This window comes from Pan troglodytes, chromosome 7, assembly GCF_028858775.2.
Source record: "Pan troglodytes isolate AG18354 chromosome 7, NHGRI_mPanTro3-v2.0_pri, whole genome shotgun sequence".
Classification (NCBI taxonomy): domain Eukaryota; kingdom Metazoa; phylum Chordata; class Mammalia; order Primates; family Hominidae; genus Pan; species Pan troglodytes.
This window is the reverse complement of record NC_072405.2, coordinates 28,125,361-28,152,366: the sequence shown is the minus strand read 5'-3', so window position 1 is coordinate 28,152,366 and position 27,006 is coordinate 28,125,361. Positions and strand designations below refer to the sequence as shown.

The 27,006-nt window shown below is 41.4% G+C and overlaps 1 protein-coding gene across 14 annotated transcripts in view; it reads right to left on the bottom strand.

Annotated features, from left to right (window-relative positions):
- Positions 1-26,364, bottom strand: part of INTS10 (integrator complex subunit 10) — a 35,072-nt gene extending 8,708 nt beyond the window's left edge. For 3 of the 14 annotated variants that reach the window (XR_010159427.1, XM_016959175.4, XM_016959177.4), the window contains exons 1-14: positions 25,656-26,191; positions 24,976-25,043; positions 23,641-23,744; positions 22,800-22,939; positions 20,798-20,879; positions 19,871-20,011; positions 19,263-19,434; positions 18,329-18,498; positions 16,736-16,869; positions 12,741-12,897; positions 11,185-11,267; positions 9,976-10,128; positions 6,139-6,247; positions 430-509 (exon numbers count right to left, since the gene is read on the bottom strand). Coding sequence is in view for 12 of the 14 variants with exons in the window: in XM_016959175.4 (XP_016814664.1) it covers positions 430-509; positions 6,139-6,247; positions 9,976-10,128; positions 11,185-11,267; positions 12,741-12,897; positions 16,736-16,869; positions 18,329-18,498; positions 19,263-19,434; positions 19,871-20,011; positions 20,798-20,879; positions 22,800-22,939; positions 23,641-23,744; positions 24,976-25,043; positions 25,656-25,784 (1,722 nt within the window). In the remaining 2 variants the exon portion in view is untranslated. Of the gene's footprint in view, positions 1-429; positions 510-6,138; positions 6,248-9,975; positions 10,129-11,184; positions 11,268-12,740; positions 12,898-16,735; positions 16,870-18,328; positions 18,499-19,262; positions 19,435-19,870; positions 20,012-20,797; positions 20,880-22,799; positions 22,940-23,640; positions 23,745-24,844; positions 25,044-25,655 lie in introns of all 14 variants that reach the window. The other 11 variants (XR_010159428.1, XM_016959176.4, XM_063816899.1 and 8 more) reach the window with 9 other exon arrangements.
- Between the last annotated feature and the right edge of the window lie 642 nt (positions 26,365-27,006).

The following is a 27,006-nucleotide window of genomic DNA, read 5'->3' as shown; positions in this document are numbered from 1 at the left end:
CTTTCCCAACTGTTGGGCCGTTACTGGTGTTGATCTCAACACCTAACATGCTTCATCTAGCACATCTTTACAATGACAAACTCATCATCCCTCCATGAACCTAACCGTAATTTGTATTCCCTTTCTTTGTAGCTAATATATTTTTATTGATAAAATATTTACCAAACACTACAACAGTCAAGGTTATTTGCATATCTGTCCCACTATTACACTTTTTGAGGACGGGGAGAACTTGCTACTTCTCTTTGCCTAGCGCAGTCATTATTTAATATAGATTTGTTAATTAGTAGCCCATGTGCTTTTCTAACTGTTTGGGCCTGCCCTCAAAAGTACTAAAATAACAATCCTTAGCAAGGTTCTCAAGTTCTCGAGTCATGAGAATAATATTTGAAATTACATTTTTTTCAAGCTAATCAACTTTAAGCTTACCTTAAAACAGGCTAACATTAAATGCAGGCAGTATGGCATGATAGCCTTGCTGGTACAAGGCAGGAGCTTCAGATCCGAACCTAACAGAAGTCCACAATGTTAGGTTAATGTACGTTATTATCAAAGATAACAGCTTTGAAAGGCAACTGTTTAAGATGCTTTCATTAACAACAACAAAAAAGAGAATATGCAACAGTCACACAATTTCAATTATATTTGAAACACAATTATACTTTGTGATGGTGAAATTGGCTTTTGATGATCTCTAGATTTCATTTGTCAATATTCTTTCCTAAACTTGCTTAAATACTTTTTATGAGAAAACATTTCAAATATACAGAAAGTTATATAGAGAGAATATAAAACTGGTGTGCTCACCACTGAGCTTCATGAAATGTTAATATCTTAATTTTAAACATTTCTAATATCAATAATCACAAAATCAGTTAAAGCCTATTGTGTATCCTTCTCTGATCCCATTCTCTTCCATCCCAGAGGTCGCCATAATTCTGAAGGCAGTGGTTGTCATTCCTATGACTGTTACACACATAAACAACAATGGATTGTTCTGCATGCTTTCAGTCTACTATATAAATGGTGTCATTTTGTATGTATCCTTCTGCAAATTGCTTTTTTTACTCAACTTCATGTGGTTCAGATTTATCAACTGGTCAATATCAATACACATAGCTCTAGTTCATTCATTTTCAGTGTTATATAGTATTCTGTTGTCTGCATTCCTTTTACAGAGGATATTGACATTTCCAATTTTTCACTATTACAATGATAAATATACATTCTTACATATTCTTGTACATTTGTGGAAAGAACTTTAAGCAACAGCTTTCAAAGCAAAATCCCAATCTTTCCTTTCTGGTCTGTGTTCTTTATGTCTGTTATCTTTCTCTACTCAGAGGCAAGATAGCAAGAAATAAATAATATTTTTCACATGGGATCCTGTACACACATACTTACATAATGTGATAGATCCAAAACAAAAGGTGCATGGAATAATAGTCTCTCTTCTTGTCTGAGATGTCGTCTTAAAATATTATTAAATTCTATCTCATTAAAAAAGAAAATTTCTGGTTGAAACTCATGACCCTGTAAATGAAGACTCATAGCTTGAAAAACACTCATCTAAGGTATACAACTAGGAGGCGAGGTACATTTAATAATTAGGTAACGACATGTTCAACTTGGTCATGGGAAGTTGGTTTCCAGAATGGTTGCATGACTTTATACACCTTCCAGAAGCACGTGGCACTGTGTTCCTTCACATCCTCTTCAATTTTTGCATTCTGATGTGTGTGAAATGGTAGTTTATTGTTTTATTCTGAATTGCCCATATGACAAAAGGTTGAGAATCTTTCCAAATTGTTTTTGGCCATTTGGATTTCTGCTCCTGTGAATCTGTTCTTCCTGTCCTTTGCCTATTTTTCTATGGGGATTGGATAATTGCTTCCTACTGGTCTGAAGGAACTCTTTCAAAACTCTATATACTAAGTTTTTGTTGATTTTGTGTGATAGACAATTTTCTGGCAGTCTATGCCTTATCTTTTCACTTTGATTATAACAGCCTTTGTTGGTATTTTAATTTTAATGTGATCAAATTTACTAATCTTTCTATTTTTAAATTTTCTTCTAAAAGTTTGGAAGTTTTGGAGTTTTTGCTGTCACATTTCAACCTTAAAATTTAAAGGATGTCTATGTAGTGTGAAGGAGGGGATCTCATTTTTTTAATGTCATTTTTACATTTGGATAATAAATTGTTCTAGTACCACTTATTGAATAAATTCATTCTTCCCCCACTGAATTTTAATGTCATCTATTTCTCAGTTTTCTATGCTGTTCCACTGGTCAACCCCTGTGCCAATACTACCCTGTCTTAAATTACTAAAGCTTTAAAATAAGTCTTGAAGTCAGCTAGGTCAGTCCTATCCACCTAATCAGTTTCTGGAAGGTATATAAAGTCATGCAGCCACTCTGGAAACTAACTTAGCATTACCAAGTTGAACATGTCATTACCTAATTATATGCCTTGCCTCCTAGTTGTACACCTTAGATTAGTGTTTCTCAAGCTGTGAGTCTTCATCTACAGGGTCATGAGTTTCAACCAGAAACTTTCTGTTCTGCAGAAATACTTAATTTTTGAAGAAGTCTGGGCTAGATTTTTTTTTTAACCATTTGTTATAGAAAACTTCAAACATATACAACGTAATCTGCTCCAGCACCATTGGTTGAAAAGTCTTTCCTTTCCTTATTGAATTACTTTGATGCCTTCATCGAAAATCATTTGATCAAATCTATGCAGGTCTATTTCTGGATTCTCCATTCTTATGTCGCTATTTTGTCAACTCTGTCTTGATTATTATGCTTGTATATTAAGTCTTGTTATTATGTAGTATAAGTCACTTAATTGTGTCTTTTTAAAAACTGTTTTGACTATTCTAGATTATGTAATATTTCCACTTCCATTTTAGAATCACTTTGTGAACTTCTAGCAAAAAACCACCAAAAACCATAAAGTCTGCTGTCATTTTGGTTGAAATTGCATTGAATCTACAGATACATTTGGGGAGAACTGGCACCATAATAATATTGAATCTTCTGATATAGAAACATGATCTGTCCATTTTCAAAAATCTTTAATTTTTCTCAGAAATGTTTTCTGATATTCAAAGTGGAGGTTTTGCATATCTTTCATTAAATTTACCTCTAAGTATTTTATGTTTTTTTGATGCTATCAGAAATAGTATCTTACAAAATTCATTTTCTAATTGCTTATTAATAGCATACAAATTGAATTGATTTTTTATACACTAAAACGTCTTGGAATTTTTTTTTTTTTTTTGAGACAAGGTCTCACTCTGTCGCCTAGGCTGGAGTGCAGTGGTGCAATCTTGGCTCAATGAAACCTCCACCTCCCAGATTCAAGTGATTCTCCCACCTCAACCTCCTGAGTAGCTGGGATTAAAGGTGTGTGCCACTATACCTGGCTTATTTTTGTACTGTTAGTAGAGATGGGGCTTCACCATGTTGGCCAGGCTTGTCTCAAACTCCTGGCCTCAAGTGATCCACCTGCCTCGGCCTCCCAAAGTGTTGGGATTAGAGGTGTGAGCCACTGCGCCCAGCCTTGGGGATTTGTGGAGATTCCCTCAAGTTTTCTACATAGCCAAATATGTAACTGTGTTGGGTTTTTTGTTTTTGTTTTTTGAGACAGGGAAATCTTTCTCTGTCACCCAGGCTGGAGTGCAGTGACACAATCATAGCTCACCACAGCATTGACCTCCTGGGCTCAAGCGATCCTCCTGCCTCAGCCTCTAGAGAGCTGGAACTACAGGTGCACACCACTAAGCCTGACTGATTTTTAAATTTTTTGTAGAGACGGGATCTCACTTTGTTGCCCATGCTGGTTTGGGCTCCTGGGCTCAAGCAATCCTCCTGCTTCAGTCTCTCAAAGTGCAGGGATTACAGGCATAAGCCACCATGCCTGGCCAAAATATGTAACTGTGAATAAAGGTACTCATATTTGTCAAATCTTTATGCCTTTATTCACTTTTCTTGCCTGCTGTACTGCCTAGAATCTCCAGATTATTGAACAGAAGTGGTGAGGGCAGACATCCTTGTATTGTTTCTAATCTTAGTGGGGGAAAGCATTCAATACTTCATAGTTAAGTTTGATGTTAAAAAATAGTTTCCTTCTATTCCTAGTTTGCTAAGATTTTTGTTATCATGAACTGATATTGAATTCTATATGCATCTACTAAGACAGTCATGATTTTTCTCCTTCTGTCTGCTAATGGAGTGAATTACACTGATTTTTGTTTGTTTGGTTTTTTTTGAAACGGAGTCTCACTCTGTCGCCCAGGCTGGAGTGTAGTGGCGCAATCTCGGCTTACTGCAACCTCTGCCTCCCGGGTTCAAGCGATTCCCCTGCCTCAGCCTCCCGAGTAGCTGGGATTACAGGTGCCTGCCACCAGGCCTGGCTAATTTTTTGTATTTCTTAGTAGAGACGGAGTTTCACCATATTAGCAAGGATGGTCTCTATCTCCTGACCTCGTGATCCTCCTGCCTCGGCCTCCCAAAGTGCTGCAATTACAGGCATGACCCACCATGCCTGGCCACTGATTTTTGTATGTTCAAACGCCTATGCATTCCTGGTATACCTGGTCATAATATATTGTCCTTCTATATTGCTGTATTCAATTTGCTAATATTTTGTTAAGGATTTGACACCTATTATAATTCATGATGGATACTGGCCTTTAAAGTTCTTTTCTTGTGATACTCTTGTTTGGTTTTACTATCAGGGTTATTGTGTCAGCCTTTAAAAATGAATTGGGACTCTTCCTCTATTTTCTGATAAGAGTTTGTGTAGAATTGGCACTATTTCTTCCTAAATTCTTGATAGAATTCACCAGTAAAGCCATTTGAACCTGAATTCTTTGTGGAAGGTTTTTGATAACAAATTTAATTTCCTTAATAGCTAAGGGAACATTCTGATTTATTTATTTTCTTTCTTTCTTTCTTTCTTGAACATTCTGATTTCTTTTCTTTCTTTTTGAGTCTGGTTGTGTTGACCAGGCTAGAGTGCAGTGGTGTGATCTCGGCTCACTGCAACCTCTGCCTCTCAGGTTCAAATGCTTCTCCCACCTCAGCCTCCTGAGTAACTGAGACTACAGGTGTGTACCACCACACCTGGGTAATTTTTATATTTTTAGTAGAGATGGGGTTTCACCATGTTGCCCACACTGGTCTCGAACTTCTAGGTAGGAATGAGCTACCGTTCCTGGCAGAACATTCTGATTTTCTGTTTATTTTTTGTGTCAATTTTGGTAAATTGTGTTTAAGAAACTTTTTCATTTCATCTAAGTTGTTAAATTTATTGGCATAAAGTTTTTCATAATGTATTCCTTTACTGTCCTTTTGATTTCAGTAGGATTTGTAGTGACATTCCCTTTTTCATTTCTGATACTGGTAATTTATGTTCACCTTCCTCCTTATCGATCTTGTTAGGGGGTTATCAATTTTATAATATTTTTCAAAAAAAAAACTTCCAGTTTTATTAATGTTCTCTATTTTGTTTTCTATTTCATTGACTTCTGCTCTTAGCATTATTCTTTCCTGTCATCTATTTTCTTCAAGTTTAATTTATGTATCTTTTTCTAACAAACTCAGATCAGCTGTACATTTCATTTTTCAAGCAACATGAAGCTTGAGCTGAAGCTCAGAATGGTTTCAGAGGGATGTGCTGACAGATACCTCCTAATTAATCATCTACACATTTTTTTAGAATTGTAAAGACAGGAAAAAGAGTTCACTGAAATTTGTCAAAGGGATAACAAACTCAGGAAGTGAAGAGAGCTTTGGAAGAAAGACATTTACAGCTGCTCATGAAATCAGAGCCAAGGAAAAACTTGGAAAGGGATTAACTTTTTATACAATTTGGCAAGCCCTGCAGCAGTATTATCTCATTAGGAACTGTAAAACATTGTTCAGCCTTGGGTCCTAAAACTATTTTTCTTTTCTTTTTAAAATTTTTTAAGAGATGGGGTCTCACTACATTGCCCAGGCTGGTCTCAAACTCCTGGGCTCAAGCTATCCTCCCGCCTCGACTTCCGAGTAGCTGAGATTACAAGTGTGAGCCACCGTGCCTGGCTTTCTAAAGCTATTTTTACAAAATAGTCATAAAACATGTCACTGTACCTTTTCTAAATTTGGGCTTTACTTTCGAGGGTTCCTCCTGGGATTTGCCTCCATCTTGAATGGGGAGTACCATGTAGCACATCAAATCAAGGACTTTTTCACATGTCATCTAAAGCAGAAAAGACCAAAAAGGAACTAACTTGAAGCTTTCTGAACTGAAATCAAATAAAGTACCAAAATATTTGCAGCATACAATCAGGCAATGTGTACATGGAGGTCTGTATTTCTACCTCTCCATGTGATCATTACCACTGCTCAATAGTGAATACAGAAAGAGTAAAGAATAAGACTCAAAGCTATGTACTAGACTTTAGAGGGAACACTAATCCATTCTTTGCTATTAAAAAAACAAAACTTAAAAATTAACCAAGCATTAAGTACTGAGGTGTTCAACAGCACAGCAGCAGCCAAAAGAAAGATGTCCCTGCCTGAAAGATACTGACTAACTCACTGCATAGAAACACTAACAATAAAAAACGTAGCAGAGGTCTAAGGAGTATGATATAGAGCATAACTTAAAATGCAGGAGAAAATACACACAGGAGAAACTAGCAAGAAAAGCTTCAGGCAGGAAGGTTATCTTGACCTAAGCCTTAAAGAGAGGAAGGATTTGGAATGCAGAAAAGAGGCCTTTCAGGCAGGAGAGAAAGACATGGGGAAGGGCTATATCTGGGTTTAGGTGATTTACTTGAGGGCCAGCGGTTTGGTCTAGGACACAGATGAGACACTGGACGGATGCAGTGCTGGTGGAGAGGAGCCTCGAGTGCCTCTGTGCAGGCTGCCCTTGATTCAGACAGTCTGCATCACCGCTCCCTCTCTATCTACTCAAATTCTCCTAACAACAGTCAGATTCCATGCAATGAGCCTTTTATCTGTGTCAAGCAAACCCTTTTGTTCTCTATTTTCCAGAGGAGGAATTGGAGCTTTTTTTTTTTCTTCTTTTATGCAAAAGGCCAGAGACATCTCTGGGTCTCTGGGTAATTTTTTATTTATTTATTTATTTTTGTACTTTAAGTTCTGGGATGTATGTGCCGAACATGTAGATTTGTTACATATATGTGTGCCTTGGTGGTTTGCTGCACCTATCAACCCGTCGTCTAGGTTTTAAGTCTTGCATGCCTTAGGTATTTGTCCTAATGCTCTCCCTCTCTTTGCCCCCGACCCCCTGACAGGCCCCAGTGTGTGATGTTCCCCTCCCTGTGTCCATGTGTTCTCACTGCTGAACTCCTGGAAGTGGGGATTTAAACCCATGCTTCCCGACCCTTTTCATGTTGTGGCACACCCTGAAAGTAATCTGTGTGTGGCTGCTCAGGGTTGGCAGCAATTGACCTTGGGTGGCCCCAGCAGCCCTAGGTCATGGCTGACTGCCCCAAAAGCTGCAGGATCCATATATTGGCACCTCTAGAACCCACCTATGCCCACAGGGTTGTGAAGCTCTAGTTTAGAGAGATGAGCAGCCTGGTAGTTGAAAACTTGAACTCTGGAGTTGGATAGGCCTGGGTGAGGTAGCCTACCAATGTCACAGAGCTAGCCAGGACTTGTACTCCAGAGCTATGAGCTGCCATCCTTCGAGGCCCATCTCCAGCCAATCTTTTCTATCAATCTTTCCTTGAGTCGTCTTTGGACCCAACAAAGAAAACACCCTTCCCTGAATGCCTATTGTGCCTATGACTGAGGACTATCAACTAATATTTGATTTTTTCATTGTCTTATACAAACACTTATACTTTTTTCCCTAACTCAAACCATGTGCCCCTGAATTCAGGGATCCCATATTCCCCACACCCTGCTTCTACTCCCCAGCCAACAGCGGGATTCAACACTGAGCACCAAGAAAACCAATACTTCAGTTAAGTAGAATGATGAAAGCAGTATTTTAGAAAGCAACGACTATAATTTTATAGGGTTGGAAAAAGGGTGATAGGCCAAAAACTTAGTTAAAAGGTATGGATTAGGGTGGTGACAATAGAAATACAAGGTAATATAGCAAAGAGATTAGTATCACACTGGAAGAATCAAAAGGATTCGCTAGAGTAAGAGTCCACCAAGACTTGAAAGTTTTGTGTCTAAGGGCCAGTACTATGGTCTGAATGTCTACATTCCCACCAAAATTTGTATGTTGAAACCTAACCCCCAATGTGAGGGCATCAGGAGGGACAGCCTCTGGGAGGTGAGTAGATGATGAGAGCAAAACCCTCATGAATGGGATTCGTGCCCTTATCAGAGCGACTCTACAGTGCTCTCTTGTCCCTTCTATGATCCGGGAAGCAGGACCTCACCAGACACTGAATCTGCTGATGCCTTCACCTTGGACTTCCCAGCCTCCAGAACTGTGAGGAATGAATTCCTATTGTTTACAAGCCTCCCACTTTATGGTATTTGGTTATAGCAACCCAAGCAGACAAAGACAGCCAGAGAACTAAGGACACTTACATCTGCACATATTGAGTCTGGGCTAAAGATGGGAAGTCAGGAATCAGGTCAGTCTGACACTGCCCATAGGCCTAATAGTGATGTACTCAGAGGTTGGAACTAAGCCCTCAAAGGAAATGAGTCTGTCTTGTTTAAGTTAGACAAGTCTGTCTTCTTTAGTAGTTTATATTCCCTACTACAATGAAGTTAGTATGCAGTATAGCTAATTCTACATGAGATATATATGTTGGTGTGAGTAAATACGTGCTGCCTTTTAAGTTCTTAAAAGGAATTAATTAAAACTTAGAGTTAAGTAACTGATGGATAATTATACAAATAATGGTGGAAAAGCATTTTCAATTTTGAATGCTTTACACATTCTCCAATTGTTCCTTTCTAAAGATCATAATGACAAATTAGTAATCATATTTCAAAGTTCAAGTTAAAAAACATTTAGGGATTTTAATCACAAAGTGATCAACAACATATAGACGGGTGAGAAGAAATCAGTTTGTGTTATGCTGTGGCCTTGAGTTTATACAGTCCTTGCATACACAACAACACGGTTATCATTTTAACTGAATTCAAACACTTATTGTACTGTGGTAGGTGTCATGAGAGTTCAAAGATAAAAACATAGTCCCCACCCTGTAGTAGGAAGGGCTTAAAACCTCCTGGAGGAAACACACCCATTTATAAATCTGCCCCTATTGGGTATTATCACCATTTTTTTTTTTTTTTGAGACAGAGTCTGGCTTTGTCACCCAGGCTGGAGTGCAGTGGCGCAATCTTGGCTCACTGCAACCTCCACCTCCCAGGTTCAAGTGATTCTCCTTCCTCAGCCTCCCAAGTAGTTGGGATTACAGGTGCCCACCACCACACCCAGCTCATTTTTGTATTTTAATAGAGATGGGGTTTCACCATGTTGGCCAGGATGGTCTTAAACTCCTGACCTCAGGCGATGTGTTGGCCTCAGCCTCCCAAAGTCCTGGGATTATAGGCGTGAGCCACCACACCCGGGCGTGTTATTACCATTTAAAGAGAGAATCTGAAGTTTGAGTAAGCTAAATATAAATCTCCATTTCCCACTTAATAATGCCCTTGTGTTTCCAAGTACAACAGAAGAGACAAGAGTGTAATAATAATAAAAAGAAAAATAATAATAAAAAGAAAAATCCTCCAACAAATGGAACAATGAACAAGAAACGTAAAAAGTACTGATGCCTTATTTCAGGGAAGCTGTAGTAAAGAGAAAATTATGTAAAACAAAATCATTGTGATGTTCACTAGCAGATTAAGTAATAAATCTAGGCAGAAAGATCAAATTGAAACAACGTGCACTGAATGAAAAGCCACGCTAGGGAAAGGAGAAAGGCCAGGTGGCCCCGTGCACCTGCGGCAGGCATGTATGTGTGCAGTACTCACTCTGTACTCCCCTAGCGCAAAGTGGCACGTCGCCAGCTGGATGAGTGCCCTCTGATGCTCCAGGGTCCCCTGCCCTGTGATCTGTGGCTGAGAAATGGATCCCTGGAGAGCTGCTAAGTGATGCAGGCTGGCTATCGCCTTTTTATATTGACCCTAAGAAAGATAGAATAGCAAGGAGGGGAAAAACATCGCTGTTAAAAAAAGAAATTTAAAAAATACCGTTCCAGGGTTCATGAAGCAACGAGCAAGCAACTATACAAAGACGGTAGCTTGGTTTGATCATCTGAGGAAGAAACGGAGAATTGGCAATAGAATCAAATCAACTTAATTAAAGCCAGGTGGGAGTTCTTTCTGGCGGTACTTTATAAGGATGAAGATTTTTCTTTCTGGTCTTAGGTCTCGAGACTAAAGAAAATAACCAGGCCCTGTGATCCAGCACATTTGGATATAACATTTCTTTAGAAATATTTTACTACAAGCACCACTTCTCCTTTATGAAGGATGGAAGCAGCAACCTGCCCATTCCAACACCACCTCATTCGTGAATTATCGACTATCTCCATTCTAGGTCTAAGATGCTGGAGAACAGTACAGCCAGGCAGACTCCACCAGCAGAGAGGAGGGTGAGAAGTAATCCTCTTTTACCGAAAAGTAAACATCTTACTTTTACAGAGAGGTGTGATTGGATACACCAAAAGTAACATAGAAGGTACAGGCTTGTCATTTTGGAGTTTTTGTTTTGTTTTGTTTTTGAGACAAGGTCTCACTGTCACCCAGGCTGGGGTGCAGTGGTGCTATCATGGTTCAGTGCAGTCTTGACTTCCTGGGCTCAAGTGATCCTCCCGCCTCAGCCTCCTGAGCAGCTGGAACTATAGGCACATGCCACCACACTTGGCTAAGTTTTTTATTTTGTAGAGACAGGGTCTCACTATGCTGCCAGGGCTAGTCTCGAACTCCTGGGCTCAAGCAATCCTCCCACCTCGGCCTCCCAAAGTGCTGGGATTACAGGCGTAAGCCACGACACCCGGCTGATAGTTACTTTGAAAGGAAAATGGACCATACCCCCTCAGCCACTGAAAACAGAACAGGTGTCAGGAGGCAGTGGACTAGCCCAAGAGGGAACATGACACATTCTGCATAGGAAAGCTGGTTTGCCACCACAGCCATGCTGTACAGACACAGGTACCTAAAATATGCGTAATACTCTACCTGATAGATGATCATATCAGTGAGGAAGATTCTTAACCAAAGCCAAGTATCCGTCTTCCAGGCCAAGCAAATCCTTGTAAATTCTGAGTAAGAATTCAAGAACAAATTTACCAAATATATGTAGCAAAGAAGCAGAAAACAAACTAACAAATCCAGTAAGAGAGAAGAGAGACAACCTACCAAAAATGTATAGTAACTTTGACTTTGATTTCTAACACACTGCTCTAGAATTTCAAGTAGAGAAGAAACATACAACACTTATCAGTAATACACAAGCAATATTTTTAGATGCTAACAACTTACTGAGCACATACCAGGTGCCAAGAACTGTTTAAAGTGCTTTTCATGTATTTCCTCATTTATCTTTTAAGCCACTTTGCTTTCCCCAAAACAAGGTCCCATTTTATTTTTATTTTATCTTAGTTTTAGAGACATTCTCCCTGTCGCCCAGGCTGGCAGTACAGTGGCCCTAACATGGGCCACTGCAGCCTCAACCTTCCGGGCTCAAGCAGTCCTCCTACCTCAGCTTCCTGAATAGCTGGCACTACAGACACATGCCATCACTCTCGGCTAAGTTTTGTTTTTGTTTTTTTATAGAGACGGGGTTTTGCCATATTGCCCAGGTTAGTCTCTAACTCCTGAGCTCAATGATCCACCTGCCTCAGCTTCCCAAAGCACTGGGATTACAGGCATGAGCCATCTTGCCTGGCCCATTTTATTTTGACCTAATTAAAATAACAAACATACAATGACACTAAAAGGTTTTATTCATTTTTTAAAAAATCAATTTCTAACTAAAGGAAAGATCCCCTCCAAAATTGTCACATATGTGTTCACAATCCCAAATGTAACAAAGAGAAACTGAACGGTGCTGAATTTACTTAGAAAAGATGACACAGCACATCTGGCCAAGGGCTCTGTATGACACATGACTGCAGCCAGGGGATGAATGTCCACGGGCTAAAAGTAAAATAAGGGGCCCCGATTCCAAAGTGTAGTAAGAATACCTTAGTTAGCAAACAGCTAGTGATTTCTAAGCAATGTCAAAATACCCAGTATACTCAAAGGAAAATAGGCTTCCTATAGTTTTTGGATTTTGAGTTTTTCAGACAATGGAGTTAATGCAGATAAAAACAGCAATATGGCTGGGCACGGTGGCTCACGCCTGTAATCCCAGCACTTTGGGAGGCCGAGGTGGGCGGATCACGTGGTCAGGAGTTCAAGACCAGCCTGATCAACACGATGAAACCCCGTCTCTACTAAAAATACAAAAAGTTAGCCGGGCATGGTGGCACGTGCCTGTAGTCCCAGCTACGAGGAAGGCTGAGGCAGAAGAACTGTTTGAACCCAGGAGGTGACCGTTGCAGTGAGCCAAGATAACACCATTGTACTCCGGCCTGGGTGAAAAAGAGTGAGACTCCGTCTCAAAACAAGAAAAAAAAAAATGCATGAATTACTGTAATCAACTTAATTTGCCGTAAGTGACCTGACATTTCAAGTAGCATAATGATTTTATATAAAACATCAAACAGCACCAATGACATGCGCTTTCTTACCTTTGTCAAGGAATTCTAGGGAATAGAGTAACTCCCAGCTCTCCCTGGCCAATTTAAAGCTTTCTAACACTTCAATGGAGTTAGCAAGTTCGGCTTTATTGACTACAATGTGACGATTTCTTCCTTTCGCCGAACAGTCTTCATCATCTGAACTCTGCTTAAAGAATGTGGAGAACATGGTTAATTCAGTTATAAATATAGTCGTATATGGAAACATATTATTGCTGCCAGTTTTGCCCATATGAATTTTATATCAAAGGATACCACATACATACAATTTTTTTGAATTTAACAATTTAGCTTTGAAAATTAATTTTTTTTTTGTCTTTATACTCGCACACGTTCCATTTTTACTTCTAAAATTGAGTGAATTTTTTTCTGATGTTAAATTCTTATGTTTGCTTATGGTGGTTTTAGAGCAAAGTTTAAAAGTATCAATTTTATGAAAGTCAAAATTTAGATTTTTACATTGAGAGACACAGCTTAAACAGCACCTGTTTATAGTTTACTTTTTTTTCTAATACATGACATGATTTAATTGGCTTCCAAATAATGGTTTGGCATGTACTGGGATAAAATTAAAGCCTGGGGCCGGGCGTGGCAGCTTATGCCTATATTCCCAGCACTTCGGGAAGCCGAGGAGGACAGATCACTTAAGGCCAGGAGTTTGAGACCAGCCTGGCCAACATGGCGAAACCCAGTCTCTATTAAAAATACAAAGTCAGCCGGGCATGGTGGCACGTGCCTGTAATCCTAGCTACTCAGGAGGTTGAGACACAAGAATTTCTTAAGCCCGGGAGGCAGAGGTTGCAGTGAGCAGAGACCGCACCACTGCACTCCAGCCTGGGCGACAGAGCAAGACTCTGTCTCAACAACAACAAAATTAAAGCCTGCGTCCTCTAAGAAATAATGTCAGAGAATAACTGTTAGTTATCTTTGGTTCACTGCGCATGACTCCCCTGCACTGGTCACCCCTCTCTCGCTCTCCTCCCCCAGTGCAAGGTCCTGGTCAGAAAGTACATTTGTCTGCACTTACCTAGTAAAGCCCTCTGTATTTTACAATACACATTTCTACTTTTCTTGCTCTTCATCTCAAGTAATATAAAGCCCACAGAAAAGAGAAGGCTACAGAGAAAGGCAATTATTGGAAATACCGCTGGGTAGAGTCAGATGTTTTGCCAAAAAAAAAATGTAAAGGTAAAAACAGCTCCACTGAATTTTATTTTGCTAAGAATTTTCTCAATCTTTTATTCCACCTAGGTCATTTTACTGATTTAATAACCCAAATGAAATTCTTCCTGCAGATCTTTACTCCACTAAGATCATTTAAAAATATGTGCAACTACATGTATACATATGTAACAAACCTGCACGTTGTGCACATGTACCCTAGAACTTAAAGTATAATAATGATAAAAGAAAACCTAAAAAATAAATAAATAAATAAAAATATGTGCAACTACTGTCACTAAAAGCTCCAATCCTCAAGCTCATCTCAGGTAAGGTGGGCAGGAAGCTGTCAGCACCTCCCTCCACTGCCCACCTTCCTTTCCACTTTCTGAGCTTGGTATCTTCCTGCTAGTCCCTGTTCTTGGTGACTTTTCCCTACCCCACTGTTCTGCTGCATGTTCTTATCCTCCCTAAGTAATGTTTTTGCATTGGGAAAAACACACCTTTTCCAATCAAAACCTATCTACCAGGCCAGGTGTAGTGGCTCACCCCTGTAATCCCAGCAATTTTGGAGGCCAAGGTGGGAGGATTGCATGAACCCAGGAATTCAAGAACAGAGTGGGCAACATAGAAAGACCTTGTCTCCACCAAAAAAAAAAAAACCACAACCATATCTGCCAGGTACTGTTTCATCAGGGGCCTGTTCTTTGCCAAGTAATGGCAACCTAATATCATACACGAACACACATGGCGCGTCTGCTAGTGCGGCAGCTTACAGAAAACATTCCTGCCTCAACACGAGATCAGGAATTTATGAAAGGACCCCAGATGTGGTGGGACTAGTGTGAGTTCCAAATATTTTTACATTTAAAGAAACTGATTTTGAAATGTGCAAGTACACTCTGAAGCACTGAGAGCGTGCTCTGAAGCAAGAATGCACCAGGTGGGGGACAGATGCCCACAGGAGAGGCCTGTCCCAGCACCAGCCATTTATGACGTCACATGAGTCTGTGATGTCAGCTGGCTGGAGAACTGATGTGGGCCACCCCCCAACTCCAGTTGTGGGTTACCACCAGGGGCCAGTGTGATCAGATATCCTAATTACAAAAAGGAAGTCAGAAATCTGGATTGTTATGAGAAATGCTAGGTTTCTATTTTATTTTTTTATTTTTTATAGACGGGGTCTCCCTCTGTTGCTCGGGCTGGAGGGCGGTGGTGTGGTCATCACTCACTGGAACCTTGAACTCCTGAGCTCAAGGGATCTTCTCATCTCAGCCTCTGAAGCAGTTGGGATGATAGGTGCATGCCACCAGCCAGCTAGTTTTTTTTTTCATTTTTTATAGAGACGGGGTCTCACTATATTGCCCAGGTGGGTCTTAAACTCCTGGGCTGGTGATCCTCCTCTTTTGGCCCCCAAAGTGCTGGGATTACAGGCATGAGCCACTGCACCCAGCCTGGTTTCTAATTTTTAAATACTAGGTTATTTAAACAAACAAAACACTGTGAGCAAAGCAAGATATATGTGAGCTGAGCTCATGGGCCTTTAAGGTCTGGACCTGCATCAGGTTGGGGCAGACTCAGGGATAGAATGATCATCAGGACAAAATCAGTTAAGACCATGAAAACAAAAATGGATGGAAATTCCGCATTGGGTAGAAGGCCAGGTTATGAGAACAGGGCTTGCTAGATGAGTGACTGACAGGCAAAAAAAAACGGAAGGAAGAACAGCTGGGCCAGGTTTAAACAGCCATCCCATAGCCTGGACACCAAACCCAGGAGGAATCAATGAGAATTCCCTCCTTCACCAGATGCTCGCCACACACCTGCTCCAGCCCAGGCACTACTCAGATGCCCAGGGTATGGTAGAGGACGAGGCAGAGAAAATGCTAGGCCCCACGGAGCTTGTACTCTAGTGAAGGAGGGACAGAGACAGTAAACCAGTCAGTGAATAAACAAGAAAAAACAGACAGCAAGGAGGATGCCGCAGAGAATTAAAAAAGAGGAATAAAAAGAGAGAACCGGACAGCTACTTCAGATGGGTGTTCAGGAGAAGCCTCAGAGGGAGACTCGTTTGGGCTGGGACCAAGTGACAAGGACCTAGCCAGGCAGAGATCCAAGGGAAAAGCACTGTAACCACAGAGCACAGCCTCAACGGGCAGAGGCTGGGAGGCAGGGAGAGGCTCGGGGTACTGCCTGGTCAGGTTAGAGGACTGACGATTCTTCACATTCTCGGGCTTCTTGCATCTTTGTGCACACTTTTCCCTCTCAACAAAATCTACCTCCCAATTCCAACTGACAAAACCCTTCGCCTTTCAGCACTGATTTCAAATGTTGACCTCCTTCATGAAATCTTTTCTGCATCTGCCCATAGGCTGTTCCTGCTGCCCTGCCCACCTCAGAGCTTTCCATTCCGAGGCCAGTACCCCACACTGCACCCTGCTCTAGAGGTCCAATGCCATTTTGCTTTTGTTGTTTAAACTGAATCGATGCCATTCAGTCAAAACATGTATAAGGAACATATACCATGGGTTCTCCACCTCATCACTGACCTTTTGGGTGGTCCTGTACACTGTGAAGTGCTCAGCAGCAACCCTGGCCCCTCCCCACCAAGCTGTGACAACCAAAAATGTCTCCAGACATTGCCAAATGTCCCCTGAGGGCAAATCACCTCCAGTGGAGAACCACTGACTTAGTAATTATTAATATATCATACAATTTTAAAACCCAGGCTTTATCGATTTAGCTCCAAAGCCATATTTTACAAAGATTCATCTCTAGCAAAGCGTCCCATCCAATCTGTTGGTAAGTATATTTGAAAGCCTTACCATGGTTTTTTCTCTTCCTTCAGCTAGTTTCCTCTTTTTATGGATGTGTTTATTACGATCAATTTCTACATCACCATACACATTCGATACATCTTCAAGAAGAACCAGTGGAACTTGGCTCGGGGCATTAGGACCTAAGGACGGGGAAAAACACCAACACTTACCAGTGCAGCAAGGAGGCCAGGCACGGTGGCTCATGCCTGCAATCCCAGCCCTTTGGGAGGCTGAGGCAGGAGGATTGCCTGAGCTCGGGAGTTCAAAACCAGCCTGGGCAACATGGCGAAACCCCATCTCTGCTAAAAATACAAAACATTAGCCGGGCATGGTGGCATGCGCCTGTTAATCCCGGCTACTCGGGAGGCTGAGGCAGGAGAACTGCTTGAACCCAGGAGGCAGAGGCTGCAGTGAGCCGAGATCACGCCACTGCACTCCAGCCTGGGCGACAGAGCGAGACTTAAAAAATAAATAAAATTTAAAAAAATTTAAAAATGCAGCTAGGAAAAGAATTCTTAAAATAAGGGAGAAGCTTACTCAACTGTCATGAGAAACGTCATTAAAAATACGTTCAGTGTGATCTCAATTAGGTAAACAAACAAGTATATGCACATAGAAAGAAAAGACTGTACAGATAATATACCAAATTGTTAAAGATTCCCTGTCAGTAATAGAATACAAGTGATGGTTCCTTCTTTGTATTTGTTATGTATCTGCAAATTTTTTATAATGATCATGAGTCATTAAAGTACCATAAAAAGACTACCAAATTATACTTACATTATGGTTACAAATTCCAAACAAAATCTAAATATATGTAATATTATAAGGCAATACGTAAAAACGACCGCTGTATTATACTGGAAGGATTGTGGGTGATTTCACTCTTATTTCTATTTTTCAAATTTTCTACAGTATATTTATGCATATACTCTCTATATATAAAATGGATATTTTACTAAATAAATCTTTGCCTATTGTGATGTCTTCATGAAATCTACTTAAATATGTTGTTACATCTGCTGTTTTTTTCTTTTTTTTTTTTTTGAGATGGAGTCTTGCTCTGTCACCCAGGCTGGAGTGCAAGGTGCAACCTCAGCTCACTGCAGCCTCTGCCTCCCGGGTTCAGGTGATTCTCCTGCCTCAGCTTTCCAAGTAGCTGGGATTACAGGTGCCTACAATCATGCCCAGCTAATATTTGTATTTTTAGTAGAGATGGGGTTTTACCATATTGGCCAGGCTGGTCTCAAACTCCTGACCTCAAGTGATTCACCGGCCTCACCTGCCAAAGTGCTGGGATTACAAGCATGAGCCACAGCGCCCAGCCTGCTGTTATTTTCAAAATAGTGGCATTTGATATCTCTTTTTAGTTGTGCAGTACCATTACGCCCTTTGATACAGAAACTTTTAATGAAATATACTTACATAAAAACTACCAGTTAAGCCAAACTAAACAAAACTAAATCGCCAACTATAAAAAGGACTGGCACCGCCCCACAGTTATTCAGATCCAGCAATACTGGATAAACACTTTCATCTTCCTTACCATCCCCACAGTATGAACTGGCTTTTTGGATACTCTAAAATTTGTAAACCAACCTTGGAAGAGAGATGGCTGTATGCTGTTGACATACTGGAATGCATTCTTAAAGAAGACCAGCATGGTGGAATACACCACTTGGTTTTTATATTTTGCATGTGCTTCACTATCAAAGTTGTTCATGTATCTGCAGAGATCCTTCATTCTATGCAAAATATCTCCATAGCTTCTAAAAAGGAAGGAATGATGAAACTTATTCGATTACTCTGGGCTGGTCAGCAAGAAGTCTAAAGAAAAGCTCTGGTGGTACCATTACATGTACCAAATGTTGCCCTAGGCATGTAAAACTATTCTTTATTGTCCAATATAAATGGTAACTTTTCCCTTCTGAATTAGGGTGGTGATCAAGATTTCATGACACAAATATGCTAAGTAGCTTCTCTTTTCTCTGAATTAGCTAGGAGATGTTCAAACACAACATCGTCTTAAGAGTTCATATTTCAGTTAGAAATCGGTTTTTCTTTTTTTTTTCTTTTTTGGAGACAGGGTCTCACTCTGTCACCCAGGCTGGAGTGCAGTGGTGTGATCTTGGCTCATCGTAGCCTCCACCTCCTGGGTTCAAGTGATTTTCTCACCTCAGCCTCCCGAGTAGCTGGGACTACAGGCACGCATCACCTCGCCTGGCTAATTTTTGTATTTTTAGTAGAGATGGGGTTTCACCATGTTGGCCAGGCTGGTCTTGAACTCCTGACCTCAAGTGATCTGCCCACCTCAGCCTCCCAAAGCACTGGGATTACAGGTGTGAGCCATTGTGCCCAGCCAGAAATGTTTTGATAAAATGAAAAACCATCCTCTTTTGCATTAAGTATTGAGTGTCACAAAATTTGTGCAAAAACTATACCTTCGCGTTACACAGATTTAAAAAGCATGATTTTGTTTTTATAAGGATCCAAAAGAATCAATAGGCAATTCTGGAAATAAGCTATTTATTACCGTCTTCCTTTATCCATCTGCCATTCACATCTCATTCCAACAACATTCAAAATCTTAAACAACCTCTCCCAAGGGTCCACGATCTGGGATGATTTTTCCGTCAGCCCTTCTATTATGTACTTCTGAGAGCTACGTTTGCTAGGTGACATTAAATCAGATGTATCCTGGGCGCCTGAGATGTAAGAAAAAAGTAGCCTACAATTAACATTATGACTTACTGTTGACATGGTACCTGATAAAGAAAGTCTGACTCCCCATGAAAATGCACAGAGCACAGAATTCCAACACATTTATGTTTTGCTCAAGGACTGACAACAGGCCACTGGTATAAGCAAGAAGTAATTTCCACTGCTTCATCATGGTACATGTGTAATGTTCATGTAATAACATTACAGCTCAGCCAGAAGACTGTTTTGATCAAGGGGTGGCATTGCTTCCAGAAAAGCCTCATCTTTTAACTCTAGTATTTTTTTTCTAGATACCATCTTTTGAAACACTCCCAAACTGGTAAGTATCCAGAGGAGAATAATCAGAACATTGAGGGGTTTCTGAATTTTGCAATATTACTAAAGCCTATTTAAATAAAAGTACAGGGTATTCCTACTTACCTTGATGCTGATTTTCTATTTGAGTAGACCTAGTGACATAATTGATATAAAATTCAGCTGCTTTGTTCAAGTACTTATATAATAAATTGGCAGGTAATCGAACATCATGGTTGTTAATTATTAGAGGAAGGACATCACAAACTGTTGGAGGAGAAAAAGAAGAAATAAATTAATTAGGTTGTCTACCCTAGAGTTCCGATAAATACAAAAGATTTCAGAGTTCATTTGATGTAGTATCTAAAATATATAGGGGGAAAAATCCCTTATGACTCATGTATTCAACATGTGCTGTGCAGAGAGACACCAGTGGCTGGAGTCAGGGAGGAAACACAGACACTTTTATGCTGTGGGTGAGGGTCCAGTTCTTCCATTGAATTCAGATGTTTGTTTATTATTATGCTTCATACTTACATATACAGCTATGCATATTCTTTCAGAGGTATCAAATCTTACATAACAAAAGTTTAGAAGTTGTTTAAAATGCTTTTTTTTTTTTGAGACAGAGTCTCGCTCAGTCACCAGGTTGGAGTACAGTGGCGCGATCTCGGCTCACTGCAACCTCCGCCTCCCAGGTTCAAGCGACTCTCCTGCCTCAACCTCCGTAGTAGCTGGGACTACAGGCGTGCGCCACCATGCCCAGCTAATTTTTGTATTTTTAGTAGAGACAGGGTTTCACCATGTTGGCCAGGATGGTCTCGATCTCTTGACCTCGTGATCCACCCACCTTGGCCTCCCTAAGTGCTAGGATTACAGGCGTGAGCCACCGCACCCAGCTAAAATGGTCCTAAATTAAAAAAAAAAAAAAAACTTAAATGCCATAACACATAAAGCTCCTTTACCTTTCATATATGAGCTTATCCCTGAACCAACACTTACCCCAGCATATTAATTTACCATAGAAGTAATAGAGAATACAATTTTCCTTACCAAATAATTTTCTAAAGCAGTTCACTGGAGATTCTTGTTCTTCAATAGTTTCAGCCTCTAATAGTGCCTCCCCAAGGCCAACCTATTTCAAAACAAAATTACTCATTTAAATGTGTTACAGCATAAGTTGCCAGAACTATATGAAGTAATGGGGTATTTTTTTTACTTATCATAGTTTGCATAATCAAACTTATCTGAGAAACAAATAATCACATTTTAAAGGCTGGAAAATAAAAGAATGCACCAGCCACACACCCTAGAAGGCCAAATTCACCGGAACATCTGACCACTCTGTCTTGGTTATTCTCTTCATAATTAGCAAATTCTAATTAACGATGAACAAGAATTAACAAAATGTCTATAGAAATGTAAAGGAAGCAATGGAACTGGAGTTCAAATGATAATACAGAGGTAGAGAGATTTTCTAATAAATAAAGAAACTAAGGTTATTCTCGACATGAAGATGTATCAATATAGACAAAACGTATCACGTTCAAGATAAGTTCTGAGGTGTAGCCAGTCATACAGTCTGGTGGAGAATGGACAGAAAGGTCAGAGTTTTAAGGCTACCTTTCCATTACCGATGCCTTAGCATAGTAGACGGTCCCTTACCCAAATCCACCAAGACGTTGGTATCAACTTCCTTCTGACCACACAGGGATGCACCACAGGAGTGGAAAAGTGCGAAAGATTACATCACACAGAAGGTGAAAGGTCAGAGTTATGACCAGAAAGTGTGCTGGGCTGAACAGGGCCCCCCCAAATTCATATCCCCGCAGAACCTCAGAATGTGACCTCATAGACATCTTACCTTTTTTTTTAAAAAAAGTATCTTTGTAGATATAATTAATTAAGATGAGGTCATAGTGGATTAGAAAGGCCCTCAATCCAATGACTAGTGTCCTTATAACATGGCCATGTACACACACCTGTAATCCCAGCTACTCAGGAGGCTGTGGCATGAGAATTGGTGGAACCCAGGAGGCAGAGGATGCAGTGAGCCAAGATCATGCCACTGCACTGCTGCCTGGGCAACGGAGGAAGACTCTGCCTCAAAAAACAACAACAAAAAAGGCCATGTAAAGACAAAGGCACAAAAGAAAGATCATGTGGTGATGAAGCAGAAATTGGAGGAGTGATGAAGCTGCCTGCCAGGGAATGCCAAAGATTGCTGACAACCATCAGAAGCCAGGGAGAGGTAAAGAAAGATTCTTCCCCAGAACCTTCAGAGGGAAAGTGGCTCTGCCAACACCTGACTTTTAGACTTCTAGCTTCCAGAATTGTGAGAGTCCTTCTGTTGTTTTAAGCTACCCAGTTTGTAGTACTTTGTTATGGCAACCCTAGGAGACTAACACAAGCAGGTATGGAAATGATTAACCAGGGCTAGACGCCAGAAAATGGCATGGGAAAGAATAAGCCGCAGAGTATGAACGAATGGAGTGAATGGTTTGAAACCTGACACCTCACTGGCTATGGGAAGTTACTAAAACACAAAATGCTCAGTTTCGTCATCTGTAAAGTGGGATACTATTTACTTCAGGGGATTTAGGAAGATAGGAGATACCTAGCACTTTCCCATGCCTGCCAATAGCACTCGATAATTATTACAGATGAAGGGAAGGGGCAGGAATAGAATGAAAATAGTCTCCATAGGGCAGAAGCACAGGAAAAACGCATCTGTTAAGACTATAAACTCTACGCTAAATTCAAAAGCACATTGTAGAATACAACGGAAAAAGATTACTTTTTAGCATATGGATTGCAATAAACAGTACTGTCAGAGCTTGGTGATTTTCCTGATAAAACAGCTTCTCCTGGAAACTTATAAAATTTGGTGAAAAGAATGTCCTTTTAGCTTTACTAACAAAGAACCTTCTATTTCAGTTCAATCTTAACCAGTACTCTTCAGAAACTTCTGCTTTGTAGCTCCTCACCATACCGATGAATCTGTTGATGACCCATTGTATTTTATATTAAAAGAAGGGGAAGAATCAAATCTCACCCCATGCTGCACCACCGTTTCAGGGAAGCGCCTCAAAAGTAGAAGCAACATTTCTGATCGTTCTAACGTGTTGAAGCATTGTTCCGTGACCTTTAGTAACATTTCACACTGGACCCGACCAGGAAGAGTTTCAAATAAACCTGTACGAAACATATTTCACTTTTAAAAGTTTCTTGCGGACAGAAAAGACTGCAGCAACAGTGCTGAGTAAGGCATTTTCATGTACAGAACAGTAAACACTACATGTGAAATCAATGCAATTAAGTTTCACCTACAACCTGGCAGACTTTTGGAGCCAATAGTATCTGGCACAGGATGTTTGCTGAATAATGGTAAAATATTTGGAAGACTGATCAAAATCAAAAAACAATGAGTATGTGAATGGTCACAAGAATGCCTGTTGCAGATTGAGATAGAGAGCATGTGCTTGTTGAAGTTCAAATGACCTATGCATCTACTTGCTATTTTATCTAGAGTTTGAAATCTTTGATTGACTACAGCAACATACAGAAGTTTAAAGAGAAAGCTTCTAAATTACTAAAAGCTTCTCTCCTGTTTTGTGGAGAGCTGGTTAATCTATAGCTGCTATCTGGTTATTGTAAAACCTGTTAAAAATATATACAATTAATTCCTCGTCTCACTGATAAATCCATATCCTTTAAAGAAGCTTAAAGGGTTCTAAGCAAGTCAAGGAACCGAGTGACATTATTATAGACTTTGGTTGCCAAGAATAAAACATACATATGGTTACCAATACCCCAGGTGTGACTTTTTTGTGTGTGAAATTACTATATATGATTTGGTATTCCCGAAATGGTAACTTATACACCATTATTCTTACTTCTTAAAAATTGGGTTTGTTTGTCCTGTGAATCGTTCCTTAATGCTGATGTAATAATGCTGATTTCTCTCCACACCACCGGCTGGTCTGGGAAATTCACAAACCTATTTTTAAAATAAATACATTAAATTAAAATGTCAAAGTCTATACAGTATCCAAAAGAAAAAACGTTAGCATTTGGTGAAAAAGTTTCCTTTATTCCAAGTGAATGCTTAGACGTGCCAAAACAAACCAAAATAAAAATGTAAAAATAAGAATTACTTGATTTATAAAAATGAGAGTACTCACATAAGTCTTTAGTGGGTTTTATAGGTGAAAAGACAAGTAACCATAACATAGAAAGAGCTTCTAAAAGTCAACAAGAATAAAACAAACTATTTGAAAGAAAAAATAGGCAAAGGCAAATCACAGAATACACACAGCCAAAGAGAACAGTTGAAACAATACTGAATCTTATTAACAGTATGAGTAGTACAAATTTTTTTTTTAAATAGCAAGATACCATTTTCTCCTATCACAGTGACAAGAACTAAAAAGAGACTAATAATATCCAGTGTTGGGAAGGGTATGGGAAAACACACTCTTTATACACCATTGGTGGTAATGTAGACTGGGATCGCACATTTTGGAGAGTAATTTCATAGCGTATCAAATTTTCAAACGTGCATAAACTTTGACTATGAAAATGTCTTAGAATCTATTCCACAGAAAAACACCAAAATATGACTACAAAATTGTTGACACACTGAATATAATTTCAAATAATTTAAAACTATCTATTTAAATGTCTACCAAGAAGAGAGTGGCTACGAAATACTACACAGGCATGAAAAGGAATGAAGTGGATCTCTACATACTGATATGGGAAGGGGTCCATGAGAGTGAGTAAAGGAAACATGCTGCAGGGCAAAGGTAGTATGGTCTTCTCACTTTTGTAACCCCTTCCCCCCCAAAACCTTATTTATGTATTATGCATACATGTATAGATATACTGCCTACAAAACTTAACTCTGGTTCAGTTTAGGATGCACTTTCACTTTTTGTTCTCTATAACAAGTAGTGTTTGAATTTTTGTAATGAGCACATATTATTTCTAGAATAAATTATGAAACAGAAGTTTTAACAAGGATAAAACATAAGAATAATAATTAAACTCTTCTGCAAAAGCCATGTCAGCAATTTATGGCAGGCCTGGACTCCTTACTAGGTTTGCTTTAGGTATCGAAGATATAGATGAACTTGAAGATCTTCCCCCAACTCCCACTTCTGCAGAGAGAAACAAAACCTCATGGAGAGATTCAGTGCAGTAAAAGTGATGTCAAGCGTCCCACTCACATGTCGTACAGCAGCCTCCCGGCGGTGGCGGTCCGCTCTGCATTCCGCTCGATGGTGTACATCTCATACTGCAACACACATCAGGCACCCTGGTCACTCACCCCTGCCCAGAAGGCTCCCAGCTCATCCAGCATCGCTCGTTGGCCCTCCCGCAGGAAGGGAGGGCCTGAGAGTGAAGCTCCGCCTGGTGACACAGCGCCACATACATGGCAGACTTGCCATTGGGCTTAGAGTGTGACCCTGGGGTTCACCTGCAATCTCAGGCTCCCAGGATTAAGTAGGATAATATTTCCAAAGTCGCAGGCCCTGAACAAACTGCTGCCATTATGATGAATGAAGGAGCGAATGGCCTTTTGCTAGTGGCGATCATGTGCTGTCTAGGCCAGATGGCACGCTGAGCCCCAGGGACCTAAGCACACCCGACCTCAAGCGGGATCGGCCGTCTGTCTCTCAAGTGCTGGGGAGAGGGCTCCTGGAAGGTGTAGGAGCAAGGCGGGTGAAAGGTGTAGGAGCAAGGTGTAGGATGGGAGGGGAGAGAGGAGGGGGTGGGAGGGGAGAAAGCAGGGGGCCGGGCAGGAGGCGGCAGCCCCCAGGCAGGCGCAGCTCTGGGCCAGGGCAGCCCGGGCGACGGGAGCGCGCACCTCCACGCAGAGCGGCCGCATGCACAGCCGGGACCTCACCTGGATGTTAAAGTCTGCCGGGTAGAGGCTGCGGGCCGTGATCAGCCACGCCTTGGCTGCCCACAGGTCTTGCGGCACCAACTCCCGGGCTCGCTGCACCAGGAACTCGCAGTCCCCCTGGGCAGACATGACCCGAGCGCTCTCCAGCCGCCAGCCCGAAGCGGCCGGAACGTCCGGCTCTGGACTCTCAGCCGCCACGGCAGCCACCGCCGCCGCCACCGCGGGGGAGGCTACTACGCATGTCTGGAGGCGCACGGAGGCTGGCAGAGTGGATCGGGAAAGCTTTTCCGGGTTTTGCGAGCAGTCTCCTCCCCTTGGCTCCTCGTTACCGCCCGGTCCCCTCCTCTTCTGAGAAGCCAGAGCAGTTGAACCGCTTCCAGGTCACCTCGAAAATGCGGAGAAGTGGATTTTCATTCCTGCGGGCTGCAGCGTGACCCTGGTGAAGTCAGGGAGCATGCGCGGGAGCGGGCAGGCGCCAGGCCTCTTCGCCATTTCCATCCTCTCTGGGTATTGCTCAGTTTGTCGGGGGCGGAGGCGGGGGCGGGGAGACGGGCGGTCCCGGGGAATGGGCGGTCCCTGGGCGTCCCCCCGGCGTGGAAGGTTGGGAAGAAGTTTGAGAGGAACAGCAGAGGGTCGGGGAGGCGGCGGGAAGCACTCTCCACCCGGGCCGGCCTGAAACACCTTCCCCGGGGGCCGCTGCCTGCGACTCACTCCCCGGGCTTCGATTTACGCGAAAACTCTGGGGCTGGTGGGGGTGATCGTGCAAAGCGTGAGCTCCGGGGTTCCTTCTGTTTCCGAAATCCGTCCACGTTTTATTATTTCACCTTTATGCACCGGTTTCTCCAACAAACGTTTATTGGGCAGCGAAGTACTTGGAAAGCGCTTTGGTGGATGCCGTCCGTGGGAGCTGCAAAGATGGCTAAAACCCTGACCCAGCAAGGGTTTTATATGTTTTAAATGTTCTGGACGTGAAACCCACAGAAAGATAACTACGCTATTATTATAATTATCTCCTCCAGCCACAATCAATGTCCTTTTCACCAAAACTCCAGATTTGTTTTCCATCTAAGAGATGAAAAACATCTAGGAGATTCTCCATCTAAGAGATTCTCTTGTCTCAGCCTCTCGAGTAGCTGGGATTACAGGCGTCCACCACGACGCGCTAGCCCGGCCAATTTTTGTATTTTTAGTAGAGACGGGGTTTCACCATGTTGGCCAGGCTGGTCTGGAACTCCCGACCCCAGGTGATCCGCCCTCCTTCGCCTCCCAAAGTGCTGAAATTACAGGCATGAGCCACCGTGCTGGGCTTCGAAGCACTGTTTAATATCTCCTACTTATGCACAGAACAGCA